This window comes from Balaenoptera musculus, chromosome 14 (genome assembly GCF_009873245.2).
Source record: "Balaenoptera musculus isolate JJ_BM4_2016_0621 chromosome 14, mBalMus1.pri.v3, whole genome shotgun sequence".
In the NCBI taxonomy this organism is placed as follows: domain Eukaryota; kingdom Metazoa; phylum Chordata; class Mammalia; order Artiodactyla; family Balaenopteridae; genus Balaenoptera; species Balaenoptera musculus.
Window position 1 is genome coordinate 50,845,893 of NC_045798.1, and position 21,367 is coordinate 50,867,259.

Genomic DNA, 21,367 nt, shown 5'->3' on the forward strand with positions numbered 1-21,367 from the left:
AATTCCCACCCCATTGAGTGGGGAGTGGTGGTGATGAAAGAGTTGAATTAAATTATTCGGTCCATTTTAAGTTCAACTCCTTATCATGGCTATTTCTCCCTCTGCCCTTCTGGATGTCTGGGAAGAGAGTTTACATTCCCTGTGGTGAGGTGGTGCTGTGGATTGGGTCTCAGATGGCCTTGCTATCCTCCTGATCCTCTCTGGTTTCTATTCTGGGCAGCTAGTCTGCTGTGGTGCTTGCTCACCAAACCTGCAGCAGCAAGTGATCTGTTCTTCTGGTGAGGCAGGAGGCCAGTATCCCTTCCTTCATGATTTGCCTCCACCTTGGTTCTAGCCACCCCTCTAAGGTGTAGCTGAGACTCACAGTTCTGGCTACAAGTTCCACAAAGTTACTTTGTCCAGTGTCCCAACTCTCCAGGTGGTTCAATCGGCTACTTTCCAAGGTCCCCATCGGGCAGGGGGAACGGCTACATATCTTCTAAGTCACACGGTAGCTGGTAGACTCTTTACTAACTCTGTATTGCCATTTTTACAATAGTCCAGTGTTGGAGCACGGGAAGACTGTTCAGCAATTGTTTTCCCAATGCACTCAATGACAAGTAAGCCCAGCTTTCTCCCGTTTCAAGTTCTCTCCCAACCCCCTCCAGCATTTCTGCAGAGGTGAAACGTCACCTGTGTCTGACCTTCTCTTTGTCTCACCATTCCCAGGATCAGGAAGGCTTTTATTTATTTATTTTCTTTTATTATTTCGTGACTTCTTTCTTCTCAAAGTATCATTCCTCCTCTTCCTTGGGCCATATTTGCAGTTTGATATTTTATTTTATCTTTTAAAAATTATTGGAGTATAGTTGATTTACAATGCTGTTAGTTTCAGCTGTACAGCAAAGTGAATCAGTTATACATATACATATATCTACTCTTTTTTAGATTCTTTTTCCGTATAGGTCATTACAGAGTCCTGAGTAGAGTTCCCTGTGCTATACAATAAGTCCTTATTAGTTATCTATTTTGTATATAGTAGTGTGTATATGTCAGTCCCAATCTCCCAATTTATCCCTCCTGTGCTATACAGTAAGTCCTTATTAGTTATCTATTTTATATAGTGTGTATATGTCAGTCCCAATCTCCCAATTTATCCCTCCCCTGACACTTCCCCCCGGTAACTGTAAGTTCTACATCTGTGACTCTATTTCTCTTATGTAAATAAGTTCAACTGTACCATTTTTTTTTTTTAGATTCCACATATAAACAGCATCATATATTTGCCTTTCTCTGTCTGACTTACTTCACTCAGTATGACAATCTCCAGGTCCATCCATATTGCTGCAAATGGCATTATTTTGTTCTTTTTTATGGCCAATTGTAGTTTGATATTTTAAAAATATTGTATTTCATGTGATAAATGTAATGCCAGGGTGAGAACAGATTGCTATGGAATCAATAGAAAGGTGTGGAGGTGGTCCCAACCTACTCTTAGGATGTTAACAGTAGGCTTCCTGGAAGAAGTGGCATTTAAGCTAAAACCTGAAGAATACACAGGAGTTAGATAAAGTGCAGAAGCTGGAAAAGCATTTAAAAGGAACACATACAAAGGCCCAGAGGCAGGAGAAGGACTTCTAATTCAGAATGTCTTTGGCATAGAGTATTACGGAGGCAGTGACAAAAGAGAAAGCTGAAATGGTAAGCTGTGGTCACATCATGAAGAGCCTCAAAAACCTTGTTTAGGAGTTCTGGCTTTATATTAAAAGCAATGGGGGGAAATCCCTGGCAGTCCAGTGGTTAGGACTCCATGCTTTCACTGCTGAGGGCCCAGGTTCAATCCCTGGTCGGGGAACTAAGATCCCGCAGGCCACGTGGCTTGGCCAAAGGGGGAAAAAAAAGGCAATGGGTGGCTTGTGTTTTAAGCAAGGAGGGTACATAATCAAATTTATGCTTTAGAAAGATCACTGTGGTTGAAAGAGATGGATGCATATGAAGGAGGCAAAACTCAGGGCCATTTTGCTCCCCCCGACTCAGGGATTAGCCACCATCTTGAATTTTTAAGAATATGCTAGAAAAGTCACATCAGCATATTTGAATGTTGAAAAGATGGATCCTGAAGGAAGGCAAAAGGATGAATAAAAAAGAGAGAGAATAACTGATAGCAGCCAACATCCTTCAGAGGTGGGAAGGAATGCTGAGGGACCAGAGAAGAGAGACCCCTCTTTCATTCTGAAAGGAAGGGGAGAGGAAATGATGGGTGAGATGTAGATAAGTTGACAAACTTGGTAGAGTTCTCATCTTTTTTTTTTTTGATAATGAAGGAGGCAAAATCATAGCCATCTGCTCATGAAAGGAAAGTGGCCAAGAAGGAGTATGGCAAACACTGTTGGCTGACTCAGTGTGGTTCCCAATCCCCATATGCCCTGCTGCTTTCCCTCTAGGAGTTGAAAACACTTGCTTTACTAGACACACTTCCAACAAGGAAACATAAGCAGAATTTTGCTGGGGTTTCTTGGAAAGCTTTCCCTATTCCTAGTAGAGGACATGGCCATGGCTGGAGTCCCTCTTCCTCTCTGACTTGACCCCAGATGCCATTCCCAGAGCTGGGACAGCTCTCTTGCATATCTGAGAAAATAAGTATAAAGGAAAGGCCCAAAGAAGTGCAGAGACAGCAGCCAGACAAGTCATTGTTCAGCTGCTGATTGACAGACAGCAGCAACTCGCCTCCAGATTTCTGGTTGCAAAGTCTAATTTGTTTAAGCCACCAAAGGTGGATTTTGTATCCAGAAGCATTCCTGATACAGGAAGTTTCAAGGACAGTGACAAACATCTGACCTGGTCTCTGAAGAGAATGGGAGAGAAAAAGATTATAGATAATAATAAAGGCTCAGATGGAGTGAAATTCATTTAAAAAACACCAATTTCATTTTGGACTATTTACTGTGGAAATTAATCAATTTGATGGGGTGCTAGTATGCTAATTTTATCAAGGTTACACCAAGTCATATTAATTCTCCAGTTAGATAAACCAGCACCTTCTACTTATTAGGAGACCCATGCAAGTTCAAGATAACTTAGAGTACTCAGTGACACCCTTTAAAGATTCGTTATTCTAAGATGATATGATTCACATCACTGTCTGGTGGAGAAGTTCAGATTATTCACACTGAAGACAATGTAATCTTGCAAAGTTTATGGCAGAAGCAAGTGAAGAAAGATGCTTGCCTCAGAATATTTGATTTAGATTCTGTCATTTTATTCACATAGTATCCAAAAAACTCTTTCCATGATTAAGCAGTAATTCACAATACATGTATCTTTTGAGGCATTTGCTGCTTTAATAGATGGCTTGTTCCTCTCTTTAATTACAAAAAGAATGAGACCCAAATAAAAAGACTCCTACATTTTTAATAAATGAAAATGTACAAAACTCAATACTTATTCATATTTACTAGAGCTACAGAGTATAATCACTATCAGAAAATTCTAAAATTAAAATTTGTATTCTCCTCTCCCCTTACTAATCTAATATTTATCAATATTCTAACTAAGCAGAGCATGTAATCCCACATTTGTCTCAGGAGTTACTCCAAGCACTAGATATGACTGGATTTTCTGATAATGAAATGTTTACACTTCATGAGGAACAAAGAAGTTCACCATGAGGCCTATCTTCCCTTCTCCTTCTAAGGACTTTCATTTCTCATGGTTGCCTCCATATTGGGTAACGGTGGCACCATGGGAGACACGACAATCCATGTATTCTTGTAATACATACAGAATTTTATTAAGAATCCCTGGAAAGGGGGACATTATGTTATATATTGTCAGAATACTTAAAAAAAATACCAGTCATTTACTTTTTAAACAAGAGAATCTGATTGAATTAAATGTGGGTTAAACTCAATGGACTCTTTAAATTGAACTTTAGTGATTCTCTCATTTGTACAAGAGTATCAAAATCCAAGGTCTTAACATCATGATAAATTTTCTAGAAACTCATTTACTAAGAATGCATAAGACCCTGAAAAGGTTGTCCTGTGATGCCTGAAACATGTTCACAGCTGATTTATGCCAGAACAGAGGCCATGAAGAACTCTGAAGGATAGTCATCAGCTGTTAATGGTTTCCATTTCCAGGTAAGTATGCTTCTCCATTATGTGCTGCACTTACCAGGTAACATCAGTCTTGTTTGGACAGTCTTTTCTTCATCTTCCTCTTTTCTTTATGTTAAGGTGATCATCAACTTTATATAAGCACCCACAGATAACTGTTCATTATTAGAACACTCATCATATTTAGGCCACTTCCTGAAGACATGTAGAGCAAATCTTAATGCTTTCACTGAGATATTTCCAATATAAATTGTAAAGGAGATAATTCTTTTTTCCTACACAGGAAATTACTTAGTATCATCAACAGTATATATAGATGATATTATACATCAACTATACCTCAATTTTAAAAATTGAAACAAAACAGTATGTAGGTTCTCCGGTTTTCGTAAGAGATGAGTAAAGTCCCTTTACTCATCTGCTTCCTAACAATGACCCTGGACATTTCCGCTTAGGTCTTGAGGTACATATTCTTTTGGGTCTCCTCAATCCTATTCTCATATTTTGAATCTGGTAACAGAAAATAAAACAGTAAATTTGTTTTATTATTATTATTTTTGGCCATGCCACATGACTTGGAGGATATTAGTTCCCTGATCAGGGATTGAACCCAGGCCTGAAGCAGTGAAAGCGTGGAGTCCTAACCACTGGACTGCCAGAGAATTCCCAGGAAATTTTTTTTAAAAACTGATTTAATCTTTGGTCTAGTAACTCCAATGTGCAAGTAATGAAATGGAGAATACCCACTTATATACTAACTCACACATTCCTTCTCAACAGGGAAAATGTACTTGTCTAAAAAGGAACATACTAGTTCATTATTTGTGTTAATAATGGAAACAGTAGAACATGTCTGAGAGTATCTTTTCAAGAGTTGCACTAGGGATGGAAATCCGATTTAAGCTTTAGAATCTCAATCATCTGAACTGACACTGTACTGAAAAGCAGAAAAGCAAACAATGCTGACAGAAAATATTCTACATTCTCTCCTGTGGCTTTTACAACCTTTGAAAGGAAATTGGTGCCCACTGAAACTACCGATTTATACTAAAGGAGTATTGGTGCCTTGTGTCTGCTCCCCTGTTGAAAAAGTTCTCAGTAAATGCTTTGACTCCCTCACAGCACTGATGGGACTTTTTCTCCAGCATGTTTTTTCCTATGTCTGAAAAGATTCGAGCTCTGACTAAAGGCTTTCCCACATTCATGACATTTGAAGGGTTTCTCCCCAGTGTGGATTCTTCGATGTTGAATCAGGATTGCACTTCGGCTGAAAGACTTTGCACACACGTCACATGTATAAGGTTTCTCTCCACTGTGGATCCTCTGATGTAGATTAAGGGCTGAGCTCTGACTAAAGACTTTCCCACATTCATCACACTTGTGTTGTTTTTTTCGAGGACGGTTTCCCTGTCTTCTTTCAAACTTTCTATCTTGTTCACAGGTTCCTCTAAATGTGAAACTCTGGGAAGCATTCATCTGAAGAGTGTTAGAAACTTTGTAATGCAGTTCTTTGCCTGAAGAAGTCTTTCGCCTTGAAGCTGATTTCACATTTATAGTTCCGGTGTCTCTATCTGAAATAATACATGGAAAAGCAAATGTAACCAGTTCTCTGTTCAGAAGGAAGGAAAACGAAATAGAATGATCCAAATGAAATATATATAGACTATTTTTTAGCTGGCATGTTTGAAATATAGCATCACAATGTGGAGGATGGAGAGGGTAAGGCAGAAAACACTGAGAAGATCAAAAGGTGAAAGAGAAGGTTTATATATTGATGAGGCGGGCAACTATAAAGACGAAAAGCTCTGTGCAAAAGGTAGAATGGTGAGTAGAGGTAAAAAGATACATTAGAAACTGAGGAAAGTCTGGAAGAAAAGAAAGGGCCTAAAAGATGAGGAATTATTGGAGAAGCAGAGGAGGAACTGAAGGAGAGGAATTAAATGTGGTAGTGGGTAGCAATAAGCAAGATTTAGTACAACAGTATCAATAAACAAAAGTTATAAAAATAAATGAATCAGTCTTTAGACTGTGACCTTGGGGTCCCTCAAAAGGGCCTCACGGACTGCCTGACGGCAGAAGAGGTGGGCTGAGACTGCTTGTTCCTGCTTTAGTCAGAGTAGCTGTGTTTTCATCTGTTTAATATATTGCAACTCCGCATAAAATTTCATTGAGAAGAGGGTCATGCTGCTTAAAAAAAGGTTTGAAAATCCAGATGGAGATGATGTCAAGGATTCAAAAATCTGAACAATATTATAAGAATCTTTGAGAAGGAAATAAGGACAAAATACTGAGAATGTGCATTGGCAGGATATATAATGGTGGAAGTTCCCACAGGAACAGGAGGTAGGAGGGGAGACTGGAGACCTCTTACAGAAAGCAGCCTAGATGTGTGTGATGGGTGGGCTGAGAGGCCACCTTCCCACCCCCCCACCATGAACTGAACCCTGCCCCTCACCATTTTGTCTTAAGGTGTGAAGCTCCTTCGATGCCCACTGCAGTTGCTTTTTTGTGGGCTTAAGCTGGCTACGTGGTGTCTCCTGAGTGATTTCACAAGTTGGTAGCTTCTTTGCAAGCATGTCCTCATTTCGTCCAAGAAAGACCTAGAAACAGTTTGGTACTAACTGAGGCTGAAGAAGGGAATCAGGTTGGGACTTGAAGATAAAGTAACAGAGAAGAAACTATCCTGGGACACAGGAAAAGGGAGGAAAAAGGCAGAGGCGCGTTCTGTTTTCTGGCACAGCCGGGAGTCCACTCACCACACTCTACATTTAGTTGTGCTGAGTGGGAGTACAATTTGGGAGCTCTCACCCCAGTGATGTGCCAGAGCTCCTGACTCAGCCTTGTCCCTCATCCCCACAGCCCCGTCTCACCTGTTCAGCCGCCCTGTCATGCTCTTTCTCCAGCTCCTCCAGCATCACCACGGCTTCCTCTCCACTCTCTGGTCGGTTCTCTTGAAACCAAGCCTGCAGCTCCTCAGGCAACATGGCCAGGAACTGCTCCAGCACCAGCAGCTCCAGGATCTGCTCCTTGCTGTGCACCTCTGGCCTCAGCCACTGACAGCAAAGCTCGCGGAGCCGGCTCAGAGCCTCCCGGGGCCCAGGTGACTCCTGGTAGTCAAACTGCCTGAACCGCTGGCGGTAGGTCTCTGAGCTGTAGTAGCTGCTCCAGTGGCGGCTGGAGACCATATTACAGGCCTGCCCTCCCTCTTCCACCTTCATTACCAGAATGCAGTCAGGGTCCCCTGAAGTTTGTGTAAGGAGTTTTGATGTCTCTCTCAATTTTGCAGACATTTGGACTGGGAATAGCTCAGAACTGCTAGGCTTTAATCTTCAAGAAGGTGAAACTCTCCTTATGGACACTCCTAAATATGATTAAAGAGACAAGTGGAAACAAGACAAAGACAAATGCTTCTTAGAACGATACAACTAAGATTAGACACATAAGACTGTACAGAAAGTGCTGCCCTTAATCTTAACATAAACCATGCTTTCAAAGAACACTTCCTTCTTTAAGAGAATCAAAGAGCTCAGAGGCATTAATTTATATACATGAGTAATTCGCAATTTATTCTGAAAATCATGCACATGAGGCTGACTAAATATCACAATAAGAGATCAGCCAGGGTTGCAGAGGAGCTCCTGGAGAACAGAAATAAGGGAAGGCTGAGGAAAGTTATGACTCTGGGTCAGCCTCGAAGAGCCAGTTAATTTTTTCTAGACTGCCGCAAGGAGCTCTAAGGAATAGTCTCACGAGAGAAGTACTTTTGCATAGATTTTTTTTTCAATGCTTACTAATTTTTAAAACAATATTACTTTGGCATTAAAGGGACCATTCAAAAGAAAAAAGCATATTCCTCCATCTTAATGTATTTCCATTTTTTTCATGTACATGTCTACTGCTCATCTGTGACATTCATATTATTTACTTAATTATCTCTTTATTGTAGAATATTTAGGCTGTTTCTAATTTTTACTATTATAAACAATGCTGGGAAGCACATTTTCAGAAAATATACTATTTTTCTCCTTTCAAATTATTTCCTTCCAAGATGTCCCAAGGACTTGACTTACTGGGGTCAAAGGAAAAGGGACAAATATCTTGCTATGTATTATCAAACAGATTATAGAAAACGCTGTATCAAATCACAGTGTCACCAGCAACATAGTGATGTATGGGGGCAACAATTTCTCCAAGTATCACTAGCTTGTTAGCAGGATGGGGGTGGGAAGACACTTTCCTTAATAGCATTTTAGTATATGTATCACTAGTAACTGATAACTAATTTAAACTGTTATATGTGCCCCTATTTTTCCTCTTTACCATTTTTTTCCCCACTTCACCGAGAACTCTTCTGGCACTGAAGATATGGCGGTGACCCGAACAAAGCCTGCGGCTGCATAAAGCTTATATTCTAGCCCGGGAAAGACAAGGTTACCAAATAAATGACACAACTTTATACAGTGCTCCACAATTGAAACGCAGAGAATTTACTATGTGCTAAGCACTCGTCTAGGGATCTTAATAAATATAAACTCATTTAAATCCCCACAAAATCCCTGTAAGGTTCTTTTCATCCCCATGTTGAGGAACCCGCCAGGGCAAGCTCAGGTAACGAGACCAAAGGCAAAGGAGCAGAGCTGGGGTCTGAGTTCAGGCCATCCACACTTTCTACGGTGCCGCGCGGTCCAGAGCCGGTGGCCGGGGTCCCAGCGCAAAGAAGGAGCAGCAGACCCATATGATCCTGAGCCGGAACCGAATCTGGGATCGAGACCGGAGCGACAGGTGGGGTTTGAGGCCACGTGTCTGCAGCCGTCTAGGGGAGTTACACAGAGGGCCCCTAAGCTAAAGCATCCTCTGGAAGTCGCAGGAGTGGCCACCGGGACGCAGTTTGCGTCTCCCGCACCAGGAGCGGAGTCTGTGCCGGGTCCACAATTGCTCTCAGTTCCACCCAAGAGACCAAACCCCCAACACCGCGCGAGGGTCCGTAACGAACCCGGTCCCTGGAGGGGAGGGTTTCGCCCAGAGTCCCAGATCCGGGAGTCTTTCCCGAGGGGACCGACTCTCCCTTGGAAATACCTCCTCTGCTGAGCCTGCTCCCGACGGTCCCGGGACACCTTCCTCCACCACACGGCGCCGCTCCCGGACGGAAACCCGACTCCGCGAGACCACACGAGGAGAATGGGCGCGGGGGGAGGGTGCGCGGGAGGTCAGGTAAGCGCGCGGAGGGTGATGGGAGGAGGTCGGCTTTGGGGGCGGGGGTCAGGCGCCACGGGGTACCCGGACAAGGAAAGGGGGTGCACGCACGCGCTGTGAGAGGCCAGGAGGTGCGGGGACGAGGTGGAGGCCGCGGAGAAGCGCCGGGGGCGTGAGGAAGAGGTAGCCGGGGTGGGGGCGGGGAGGGGTATGAAGAGGGGGTGCGCGGGCGCGTGTTGGGAGTGGTGGTGGGGCTACCGTGAGGTGGCCCCAGGCCCGCGGCCATCCCTTCCCCATCCCCCCGGGTGACGGTCGCTTCTCCCGGAGGCCTAGCAGAGCGAAGAGACCTCAACTCTCACCTCCGGCCTAGGAAGGACGACCCCGTGTTTTGGGGGAGAAGCCGGGGAAGCGCCCAACGGGCCGCTGCTTCCGGTCCTCGCGGCGGGGAGGGGGCGGGGCTCAGGATGCCTGAGCGGTTGCCATGGAGACGAGCCGAGGCCCGCGCCTCAGGCTTCCAGAGAGGTAGCTCTTGGACTGCGGGGAAGAGCGAAATACCGACGGATGGGAATCCAGCTGCTCGGGATCCCCGTTCAAAGAAACCAGCAGTATTTTTCTCAGAGTACTTTTACTTACATTATTTCGTTTACTCTTTCGATAACCCAGTACGTTTATCCCCATTTTACAGGGAATAAACCCAAAGTTTCTGTGACTTGGCCAAGGTCACGGAGGAGACTCCCGGGCTTTCTACCGCTAAGCACAACTTTCTGTAATACCGTCTGCTCTCCTGAGGCTGGCTACGCTCCGAGTATCGTCGTAAGAAATGGGTTTGACCCTCCCATCCTCACCCCATGTTTTCACAAGAGAACCTAATGGCCCTTGAAAAGGTGTGAACCCGCGCACGCACATATTTTGGCACCAATATATACATATATATGTCCTCAGATAATCTTGAGTAAATTTAAAAATAAATTTGAGGCTAAATGAGCTACAAGGCCATAGCCCCACATATTGGCTCCCTCCTCCACCCACTTTCCCTAGGGACTCTTGGAAATATACTTGTAGAGGGAAGTAGGGAATCAGGGAGAGGACAGCAATGCTTGAAAATTAATAAACGACAATAAGAAGAAAAAAACCCTTTTGGTATGAGCAAACAAACAAAAAAGAAAGGTATATTAGTAATGGAGTCTGAAGTGATGAGAGAAAAGGCTGGTTTACTCAGTCTATGCCAGACCTAGGGGATTAGTGGAGAAACTTGCATCTTAATTAACCTACAATGATATTAAATTTGAAGAATTTATTTTTTTAAGAAATTCTTGCTTCTACAGCGGTATTTCATGGGATAAAATTTTTTGCTGAGTTAATTGCTAACACAAATAGCAAGACAACCCAAAAGTGTACAAGGGAATGTATTTATGGTGATGATGGGTAGGTTAAATGACTCAAGGCAATGAGGAATCTGAAACAGATCCTCAAGGGCAATCTTGGCAGTGGTGTGAAGTCATAGAAGGTGGTTTAAGGAGAAAATGGACAGCAGTCAAAAGCTGCAAGGAGAATAAGGAACTGTGAAAAGCCATTTGATTTGGCAGGAAGTCAGAGGTGAGTTCATCAGCTAGGATTCTACCAAATAGCTGGACCCAAGAACCTAAGGTTTCTTTTAAAAAAGGGAGGCTTCCCTGGTGGCGCAGTGGTTAAGAATCCGCCTGCCAATGCAGGGGACATGGGTTCGAGCCCTGGTCCAGGAAGATCCCATGTGCTGCGGAGCAACTAAGCCCACGAGCCACAACTACTGAGCCTGTGTGCCACAACTACTGAAGCCCGCACTCCTAGAGCTCTGCAACAAGAGAAACCACCACAGTGAGAAGCCCACGCACCACAATGAAGAGTAGCGCCTGCTCGCCGCAACTAGAGAAAGTGCGCGTGCAGCAACGAAGACCCAACACAGCCAAAAAAAAAGAAAAGAAAAAAAAAGGGAGCAAATGTAAACGATTGCTTGTAATAAATAGTTCACAGTAAGCTTGATAAAGGGCAGGTTTTTGTTTGTTTTTATTTTTTTAATGTTTGGGTGGAAAGAAATTAACAGGAACAAACTAGTAGAGCAAGCATCTAGCTGTATACCAGCTGCATGGTAAACACTGGGAATTCAGATGTGAGAGACAGATTCTTTTTTTAAAAAAAATTTATTTATTTATTCGGCTGCGTCAGGTCTTAGTTGCAAGCATGCGGGATCTTCGTTGCGGCATGCAGGCTTCTCTCTAGTTGTGGCTTGCAGGCTCCGGAGCATGCGGGCTCAGTAGTTGTGGTGCTCCAGGTTAGTTGCCCCGCGGCATGTAGGATCTTAGTTGCCTGACCAGGGATCGAACCCGCGTCCCCTGCACTGGAAGGTGGATTCTTAACCACTGGACCACCAGGGAAGTCCTGAGATACAGATTCTTGCTCTTTAGGAACTGATAGACTAATTAAGGAGAAGAGTATATAAACTGACTATTCCAAACAAAGTGGCAGATGTTCTGATGGAGCTACCTACAGGATGCTACAAAAGCACAAAGAAAGGGAGGTGTTGGGGAGAGCTGAGTGTTGATACATTTCAGACTGAGGGACCAGAGCAGAAAGTTTAGATTTGTTGGATTGAAGGATGTCAAAACATGAGTGGCTGCGGATGAGGGTGAAGAAGTAAGCAGGGGTCTAGTTTTGAAAGATTTGGCAGGCCAAGTAAAAGGCTGTGAACTAAAATTTTAAGCAGGGTCTTGAGCGAGTGGCTCAAGCATATCTGCAGTTCAGATAGAATTCTGATGGCAATGTGAAAGATGGGTTTGAGTGGAGACCAAACTGAAGGTAGGGTGACCAGCTCTGAAGCTACTGCAAGGTTCCAGGCTGCAGCTGATGGAGGTCTGAACTAGTGCACAGGGGGGAGAGGATGGAGGCAGATTCAGGAAATATTTGGGAGGCTGGTGTTTGTTGGATGGTAGGCTGACCATTGGGTGGATAGTGCGTCATTAAAGTTTAAAAAAAAACAGTATGAGTAGGTTTGACAGTGGCTTATGTGGACTTTTGAGGGGAGTTTTCGGTAGCCTGAATCTGAGGCTGAATGAGATGCTTTAATCAATACCATACAATCACACAACACAAAATTGGACACTTTGTGAGATTATGTGAAAGTAAATATCAAATGTGCTCTATATCTGAATGCTTCTCCTGTATATTAAACTCCTTGTAAATTTCTTCTTTTTTTTCTTCCCCCTGCGTGGCGCAGCTTGCGGGATCTTAGTTCCCTAACCAGGGATTGAACCCACGCCCTTGGCGTGGTTCAGTGAAAGCTTGGAGTCCTAACCACTGGACTGCCAGGGAATTCCCTCCCTGTAAATTTTATAAGCTACTTATAAACACAGTGAAGGAAGAGGACAATCACTTTATTTATTTATTTATTTTTAATTTTTGAATTTTATTTTATTTATTTTTTTATACAGCAGGTCCTTATTAGTCATCAATTTTATACACATCAGTGTATACATGTCAATCCCAATTGCCCAGTTCATCACACCACCACCCTCCACCGCTTTCCCCCGTTGGTGTCCATACGTTTGTTCTCTACATCTGTGTCTCAATTTCTGCTCTGCAAACGGGTTCATCTGTACCATTTTTCTAGGTTCTACATATATGTGTTAATATACAATATTTGTTTTTCTCTTTCTGACTTACTTCACTCTGTATGACAGTCTCTAGATGCATCCACGTCTCTACAAATGACCCAATTTCATTCCTTTTTATGGCTGAGTAATATTCCATTGTATATATGTATCACAACTTCTTTATCCATTCGTCTGTCAGTGGGCATTTAGGTTGCTTCCATGACCTGGCTATTGTAAATAGTGCTGCAATGAACATTGGGGTGCATGTGTCTTTTTGAATTATGGTTTTCTCTGGGTATATGCCCAATAGTGGGATTGCTGGATCATATGGTAATTCAATTTTTAGTTTTTTAAGGAACCTCCGTACTGTTCTCCATAGTGGCTGTATCAATTTACATTCCCACCAACAGTGCAAGAGGGTTCCCTTTTCTCCACACCCTCTCCAGCACTTCTTGTTTGTAGATTTTCTGATGATGCCTATTCTAACTGGTGTGAGGTGATACCTCATTGTAGTTTTGATTTGCGTTTCTCTAATAATTAGTGATGTTGAGCAGCTTTTCATGTGCTTCTTGGCCATCTGTATACCTTCTTTGGAGAAATGTCTATTTAGGTCTTCTGCCCATTTTTGGATTGGGTTGTTTGTTTTTTTAATATGGAGCTGCATGAGCTGTTTATATATTTTGGAGATTAATCCTTTGTCCGTTGATTCATTTGCAAATATTTTCTCCCATTCTGAGGGGTGTCTTTTCGTCTTGTTTATGGTTTCCTTTGCTGTGCAAAAGCTTTGAAGTTTCATTAGGTCCCATTTGTTTATTTTTGTTTTTACTTCCATTACTCTAGGAGGTGGATCAAAAAAGATCTTGCTGTGATTTATGTCAAAAAGTGTTCTTCCTATGTTTTCCTCTAAGAGTTTTATAGTGTCCAGTCTTACATTTAGATCTCTAATCCATTTTGAGTTTATTTTTGTGTATGGTGTTAGGGAGTGTTCTAATTTCATTCTTTTACATGTAGCTGTCCAGTTTTCCCAGCACCACTTATTGAAGAGACTGTCTTTTCTCCATTGTATATCCTTGCCTCCTTTGCCATAGATTAGTTGACCATAGGTGTGTGGGTTTATCTCTGGGCTTTCTATCTTGTTCCATTGATCTATGTTTCTGTTTTTGTGCCAGTACCATATTGTCTTGATTACTGTAGCTTTGTAGTATAGTCTGAAGTCAGGGAGTCTGATTCCTCCAGCTCCATTTTTTTCCCTCAAGACTGCTTTGGCTATTCGGGATCTTTCGTGTCTCCATACAAATTTTAAGATTTTTTGTTCTAGTTATAGAAAAAATGCCATTGGTAATTTGATAGGGATTGCATTGAATCTGTAGATTGCTTTGGGTAGTATAGTCATTTTCACAATATTGATTCTTCCAATCCAAGAACATGGTATATCTCTCCATCTGTTGGTATCATCTTTAATTTCTTTCATCAGTGTCTTATAGTTTTCTGCATACAGGTCTTTTGTCTCCCTAGGTAGGTTTATTCCTAGGTATTTTATTCTTGTTGTTGCAATGGTAAATGGGAGTGTTTCCTTAATTTCTCTTTCAGATTTTTCATCATTAGTGTATAGGAATGCAAGAGGTTTCTGTGCATTAATTTTGTATCGTGCAACTTTACCAAATTCATTGATTAGCTCTAGTAGTTTTCTGGTAGTATCTTTAGGATTCTCTATGTATAGTATCATGTCATCTGCAAACAGTGACAGTTTTACTTTTTTTTTTTTTTTTTTTTTTCACACACACACACTGTATTTTATTTTTACAAGAGATAAATACACCTAGAGGGGTGGGATGGGGAGGGTGGGAGGGAGGGAGATGCAAAAGGGAAGAGAAATGGGAACATATTGTATATGTATAACTGATTCACTTTGTTATAAAGCAGAAGCTAACACACTATTGTAAGGCAATTATACTTCAATAAAGATGTTTAAAAAAAAAAAAAAAAAAAAGAGATAAATAGACTGACACCAAGCATTGTACATGGATGACCACAACAAAAGCAACAATGATTGCAATTACCAAACATGAAACACACTCATACTATGTCATAATATTGACATTCAGTCCAGTAATCCTCCACTGTAACAGCTCCTTTACTTTGCAGTGAAAATTGATTTGTATATTCTTTGCCTCTGAGTCCTTGTGGGATTTTTTTTTTTTTTAAATTCAGACAGAAAGTCACAAAAATTATACTCATCCTCATCAGTTCGCTCAGTCCCATGTAATTAATTTTTTTTTCATCTTGATGTTTTGTTAGCACTTTTATGAGTTCATCAGTTTTTCATTAGAGTTCTGAAAATGCTTATTCATTCAGTTCAGCAGTACAGTCAGTTACCAGAAACCTGTACTTGTCAGAGTCTTTTCCATGAATTTCTTGAAGATGAAACCCTTTTATAGGAACATATTTGCAAAATCATCAGAGTACACCCAGAACTGTCTGTAAATGACAAAAGACTTAAAAATGACCATGGTTAAAGATTTGATGGAAGTTCATAATGATGCAGTTGACAAGAAAATTAGTTATTTCTGAGATATACATTTTAAAGTAATAACTAGGATTATTACTTATAACATTATACCAGAACATATAAGATTTTTAGAAATTTCATGTAATGTCTGAAACATTTATATTAACATATTTCCATACATATTTCCATACAAATACAGATATAAGATTTTTAGAAATTTCATGTAATGTCTGAAATATTTATATTAACATATTTCCATACATATTTCCATACAAATACAAATATAGGATTTTTAGAAATTTCATGTAATGTCTGAAACATTTATATTAACATATTTCCATACAAATAACCCAATGAAAGTTTAGTATTTGTTGTTTTGTTTGTTTTTTTATACTGCAGGTTCTTATTAGGCATCAATTTTATACACATCAGTGTATACATGTCAATCCCAATCGCCCAATTCAGCACACCACCATCCCCACCTCACCGCAGTTTTCCCCCCTTGGTGTCCATATGTCCATTCTCTACATCTGTGTCTCAACTTCTGCCCTGCAAACTGGCTCATCTGTACCATTTTTCTAGGTTCCACACACATGCATTAATATACGATATTTGTTTTTCTCTTTCTGACTTACTTCACTCTGTATGACAGTCTCTAGATCCATCCACGTCTCAACAAATGACTCAATTTCGTTCCTTTTTATGGCTGAGTAATATTCCATTGTATATATGTACCACAACTTCTTTATCCATTCGTCTGTTGATGGGCATTTAGGTTGCTTCCATGACCTGGCTATTGTAAATAGTGCTGCAATGAACATTCGGGTGCATGTGTCTTTTTGAATTACGGTTTTCTCTGGGTATATGCCCAGGAGTGGGATTGCTGGGTCATATGGTAATTCTATTTTTAGTTTTTTAAGGAACCTCCATATTGTTCTCCGTAGTGGCTGTATCAATTTACATTCCCACCAACAGTGCAAGAGGTTTCCCTTTTCTCCACACCTTCTCCAGCATTTGTTGTTTGTAGATTTTCTGATGATGCCCATTCTAACAGGAGTGAGGTGATACCTCATTGTAGTTTTGATTTGCATTTCTCTAATAATTAGTGATGTTGAGCATCTTTTCATGTGCTTCGTGGCCGTCTGTATGTCTTCTTTGGAGAAATGTCTATTTAGGTCTTCTGCCCATTTTTGGATTGGGGTGTTTGTTTCTTTGATATTGAGCTGAATGAGCTGTTTATATATTTTGGAGATTAATCCTTTGTCCGTTGATTCATTTGCAAATATTTTCTCCCATTCTGAGGGTTGTCTTTTCATCTTGTTTATGGTTTCCTTTGCTGTGCAAAAGCTTTGAAGTTTCATTAGGTCCCACTTGTTTATTTTTGTTTTTATTTTCATTACTCTAGGAGGTGGATCAAAAAAGATCTTGCTGTGATTTATGTCAAAAAGTGTTCTTCCTATGTTTTCCTCTAAGAGTTTTATAGTGTCCAGTCTTATATTTAGGTCTCTAATCCATTTTGAGTTTATTTTTGTGTATGGTGTTAGGGAGTATTCTAATTTCATTGTTTTACATGTAGCTGTCCAGTTTTCCCAGCACCACTTATTGAAGAGACTGTCTTTTCTCCATTGTATATCCTTGCCTCCTTTGCCATAGATTAGTTGACCATAGGTGCGTGGGTTTATCTCTGGGCTTTCTATCTTGTTCCATTGATCTATGTTTCTGTTTTTGTGCCAGTACCATATTGTCTTGATTACTGTAGCTTTGTAGTATAGTCTGAAGTCAGGGAGTCTGATTCCTCCAGCTCCATTTTTTTCCCTCAAGACTGCTTTGGCTATTCGGGATCTTTCGTGTCTCCATACAAATTTTAAGATTTTTTGTTCTAGTTATAGAAAAAATGCCATTGGTAATTTGATAGGGATTGCATTGAATCTGTAGATTGCTTTGGGTAGTATAGTCATTTTCACAATATTGATTCTTCCAATCCAAGAACATGGTATATCTCTCCATCTGTTGGTATCATCTTTAATTTCTTTCATCAGTGTCTTATAGTTTTCTGCATACAGGTCTTTTGTCTCCCTAGGTAGGTTTATTCCTAGGTATTTATTCTTGTTGTTGCAATGGTAAATGGGAGTGTTTCCTTAATTTCTCTTTCAGATTTTTCATCATTAGTGTATAGGAATGCAAGAGATTTCTGTGCATTAATTTTGTATCGTGCAACTTTACCAAATTCATTGATTAGCTCTAGTAGTTTTCTGGTAGTATCTTTAGGATTCTCTATGTATAGTATCATGTCATCTGCAAACAGTGACAGTTTTACTTCTTCTTTTCCAATTTGTATTTCTTTTTCTTCTCTGATTGCCATAATGACATTATAGAGACATTCACTCCTCAACTTTGTATTCACCTTCATCACGACATTCCTTCATCCCAGCATATTTGCTTTCCACCTAGTTAAAGGCTTTTAGTGGTGTGGCTCTGTTTCCATCTGTGCATATAACCATTTTTTTCCTTGCCCAGGGTGTGTGAAGCAGATGTGTTAGAGACAAGCTGCCGTATTTCTATAAGGATAATAGGTTAGAAAGTCAAGAAATTTAGCTTTAGAAATAAAAAGCAATTTGCCTGCAATGGAACTATGGTTTCCAGAGAGTGGTGGATAGAGTGTGTGTAGCAAGTCCAAGTGTGGATGCACATTGAATGGCTATGAGAGTTTGGATGTGTCCCTTTGTGGAAGATACGAATGAAGTACCAAGTTAGGAAAACAACTAAGGAGGCATCCCAAACTGAGTTCATGTTCTTCCCCTTATACCCTCAACTGGCCCTGCTCCCCCAATTCCTTGCTTTGATAGTGAAAACTACTGTTAACTCCATGTTCCAGGCAAAAATCTTAGAATTCATCTTGGACTTTTCCCTCTCCCTCATTCTACTACACCCAGTGGGTCCAGAAGTCAGCAGAGGGACCTGGTGCATTCCCTGACTCTGCCACAAGCTAGCTGTGGGCAAGTTCCTGCAATTCTCTACTCCTCATTTCCTCATTTATAAAATAGGGATCATAGTAGTCATCTCATTGGCTGAAGATTAAATAAGATAATGTACGTAGGTAAAGTTCCACAGGTGATTCCAGTGGACAGCTGTATCAGTTTCCTGGGGCTTCTGTAACAAAGTACCACAGAATTGGTGCCTTAAAACAACAGAAATTTATTCCCTCACAGTTCTGGAGGCCAGACATCCAAAATCAATTTCACCGGGCTGAAATCAAGGTGTCAGCAGGGCAGCACTGCCTCTGGAAGCTCTAGGGGAAAATCCATTTCTTTCCTCTTGCAGCTTCTGGTGGCTGCCAGCATTCCTTGGCATGTGGCTGCATCACTTCAATTTTCAAGGCCAGTATCTTCAAGTCTCCCTCTTCCTCTCTCTTGTAAGGTTAGAGGTGATTGCATTTAGGGTCTACCTACCCAAAAAATCAAGGATAATTTCCCTATCTCAAGATTCTTAATTTAATCACCCCTGCAAAGACACCTTTTCCAAATGAGGTAACATTTACAGGTTCCAGGAATTAGGATCTGATATCTTTGGGGACCATTTTTTGGGGGTCTACCACAACAGACAAGGTTGAGAATCTCTATATTAGGTAGATAAGGAACTGCCTCAAAAGGAAAGCTTTGGAAAAACAAGCAGTTAAGAGGAGAGTTCTAACCCATGGTCTATGGGCTCTCTATCTGTGTGCCTGATGTGGTAACCACTAAATACATGTGGCTAGTTAAGTTTAAATTTAAACTAATTAAAATTAAATAAAATTAGAACTCCAATTCCTTGGTCACATTTGCCAGTTTCAAATGCTTGTAGCCTCATGTGGCTCATGGGCTACCATATTGGACAGCACAAGTACAGAACATTTCCACAATCGCAGAAAGCTTTAATGGACATCATCTCTCACCCCTGAAATATGTTTCTAGATGCATATGTTCACTTGTCTGGGGACAGGGTCTAACAGAAGACACAAGTTACCAACACTGACAAAGACCAGCCTGTTGATGTGTTTTATTGGCTCACTGTTTTAAAATTGAATCGGTTCCTAACATGGACATTTTGATTCAATACATTTAAAAAAAAATCACACTACTTCTTTTGAAAAACTGAAAAATCTAGGAATACTGATCCCGCATTCCCTCAGAGCAAACATTTCCTGGACAAAGTATCTGCTACCTGCTTTAGACAGATCATGCTTTCCCCAGTTGTCAATGTCCCCACCTGCCCCCTGCCTTTTCTATCACTAGTCTAGCCCCTACAGGTTAGTGGAGTTTGAGACTTCTGATCTTCATCTTCTGATTCTCAAAGATGTCCAAGATTATCGCTTCTCAAACTTGAATGTATCAATACATACAGATCACTTGGGGATCTTGCTGAAATGCAGATTCTGATTCAGTAAGTTTGAGGTGGGACCCGAATTTCTGCATTTCTAATACATTCCCAGGTGATGGTAATGTTTGAATAGCAAGGCTCTGATGGAATCTAGAATCTATTTTCTATAAATAGAATAACTTAGTGGAGAGCCAAATTCAAGCTGCCAGAAACATGTTCTGAATATTGGAGAAGTCACAGCACTAGTAGCAGTACTGAACAATTGGTAAATGAGGCTTCTTCCCCCATCTTTAAAATGGCTTCTTTGGTATTTAATAGTGAATTTGTACCAGTTGAAATCCAGTTTAATTATTCACAGATATGGGTGGAGATGTTTTAAATTGCCCACTCAGCAACTGTTTTTGAGGTAAAGGCTGCCAATATACTTAACATAAATCATTTTACCAAAACATCTGAAGAGGGGATTCCCTGGCAGTCCAGTGGTTAGGACTCAGCGCTTTCACTGCTGAGGGCCTGGGTTGGATCGCTGGTTGGGGAAACTAAGATCCCTCAAGCCTCAAGGCGCAGCCAAAAAAAAAAAAAATCTGAAGATGATCAAACAACCTGAAAATGATGCACATCTCCCCAGTGTGGATTCTTTGATGATCAATTAGAGGGATAGGACTTGTCCCCAGTGTGTATGCTCTGAGGCTGAATAAAGGTTGAGCTTTGAGTAAAGGTTTTTCAAGAAAATGTCCCAGGACTGAAAGACAAGAATTCACAGATCAAAAGGGCCAGCCCTTTGTGTACTCAACACATGGGATGAAGACCTATATCATTATGGAATTTCTCAAAATTTGGGAGACATTTAAGATCCTAAAAGCTTCCAGAATCTAACAGGCCACAAACTAAAAATTGAAAAACAAGATGGTATTAGACTTCTCAGTCTAGAAGGTAATAAACAGTGCCATCAAAATCTTGAGAAAAATTATTTCCAATTAAAATCCTGCTGGGAAGTTCCCTGGTGGTCCAGTGGTCAGGACTTAGCGCTTTCACTGCTGTGGCCAGGTTCAGTCCCTAGTCGGGGAACTAAGATCCCGCAAGTCGTGTGGCATGGCCAGAAAAATAAATAAATTAATTAAAAAATAAAAAAATAAAATAAAAAATAAAACCCTGCTGGATCATTATGCAAAGCGAGAAAAAGGACATTTTCAGGCATGCTAAGTATTAAAAAAAATTTACCTTCCATGCAGCCTTTTTCAGGAGACTATTGGGTGTCTACCAAAAAGAGAGTAAACCAAGTAAGAAGATATGAATAGAGGATTCAACACAGGAGATAATTAAGGAAATTCCCAAGAGGGTGATGAAAGGAGGTCCCAGGTGGCAGTCGGAGTTAAGCAGCAGAGGGATGGAGAGCTCAAGGAACATGACTTCAAGGGGGAAAACAATGGTGCAGTGGAGTACTGGGTGTGTTTGTTTTGTTATGTTCCAGTGTTGAGAGAAGATTTATACTCTGGCTGAAAGTCAGTGGAAAAATTAGTGGTAGATGGATAGAAGACTAAATAAAGGGGGAAAACAGTGTTATCATTTATCATTAGATCCAGGTA

General features: G+C 41.0%; 1 protein-coding gene and 1 long non-coding RNA gene across 3 annotated transcripts in view; one reads left to right on the forward strand and one right to left on the reverse strand.

Annotated features, from left to right (window-relative positions):
- Nucleotides 1-3,219: 3,219 nt before the first annotated feature.
- On the reverse strand, nt 3,220-9,730 carry LOC118906648 (zinc finger protein 396-like). Of its 2 annotated transcripts, none has more exons than XM_036874179.1 (4): nt 9,650-9,730; nt 6,968-7,458; nt 6,553-6,697; nt 3,220-5,668 (listed from the first exon to the last, which is right to left on the reverse strand). In XM_036874179.1, the coding sequence occupies exons 2-4, from the start codon at nt 7,385-7,387 to the stop codon at nt 5,214-5,216; spliced, it is 1,020 nt and encodes a 339-aa protein (XP_036730074.1). In that variant the 5' UTR covers nt 7,388-7,458; nt 9,650-9,730; the 3' UTR covers nt 3,220-5,213. The 2 variants fall into 2 exon arrangements, with proteins under 2 accessions (XP_036730074.1, XP_036730073.1); XM_036874178.1 differs by lacking the exon at nt 9,650-9,730 and adding an exon at nt 9,174-9,308 and having other exon boundaries at nt 3,236-5,668.
- The window catches only part of LOC118906654, a 78,857-nt gene continuing 66,904 nt past the window's right edge, over nt 9,415-21,367 (forward strand). The window contains exons 1-2 of the long non-coding RNA XR_005022564.1: nt 9,415-9,473; nt 9,976-10,174. This is a non-coding gene — a long non-coding RNA (uncharacterized LOC118906654). The remainder of the gene's footprint in view (nt 9,474-9,975; nt 10,175-21,367) is intronic.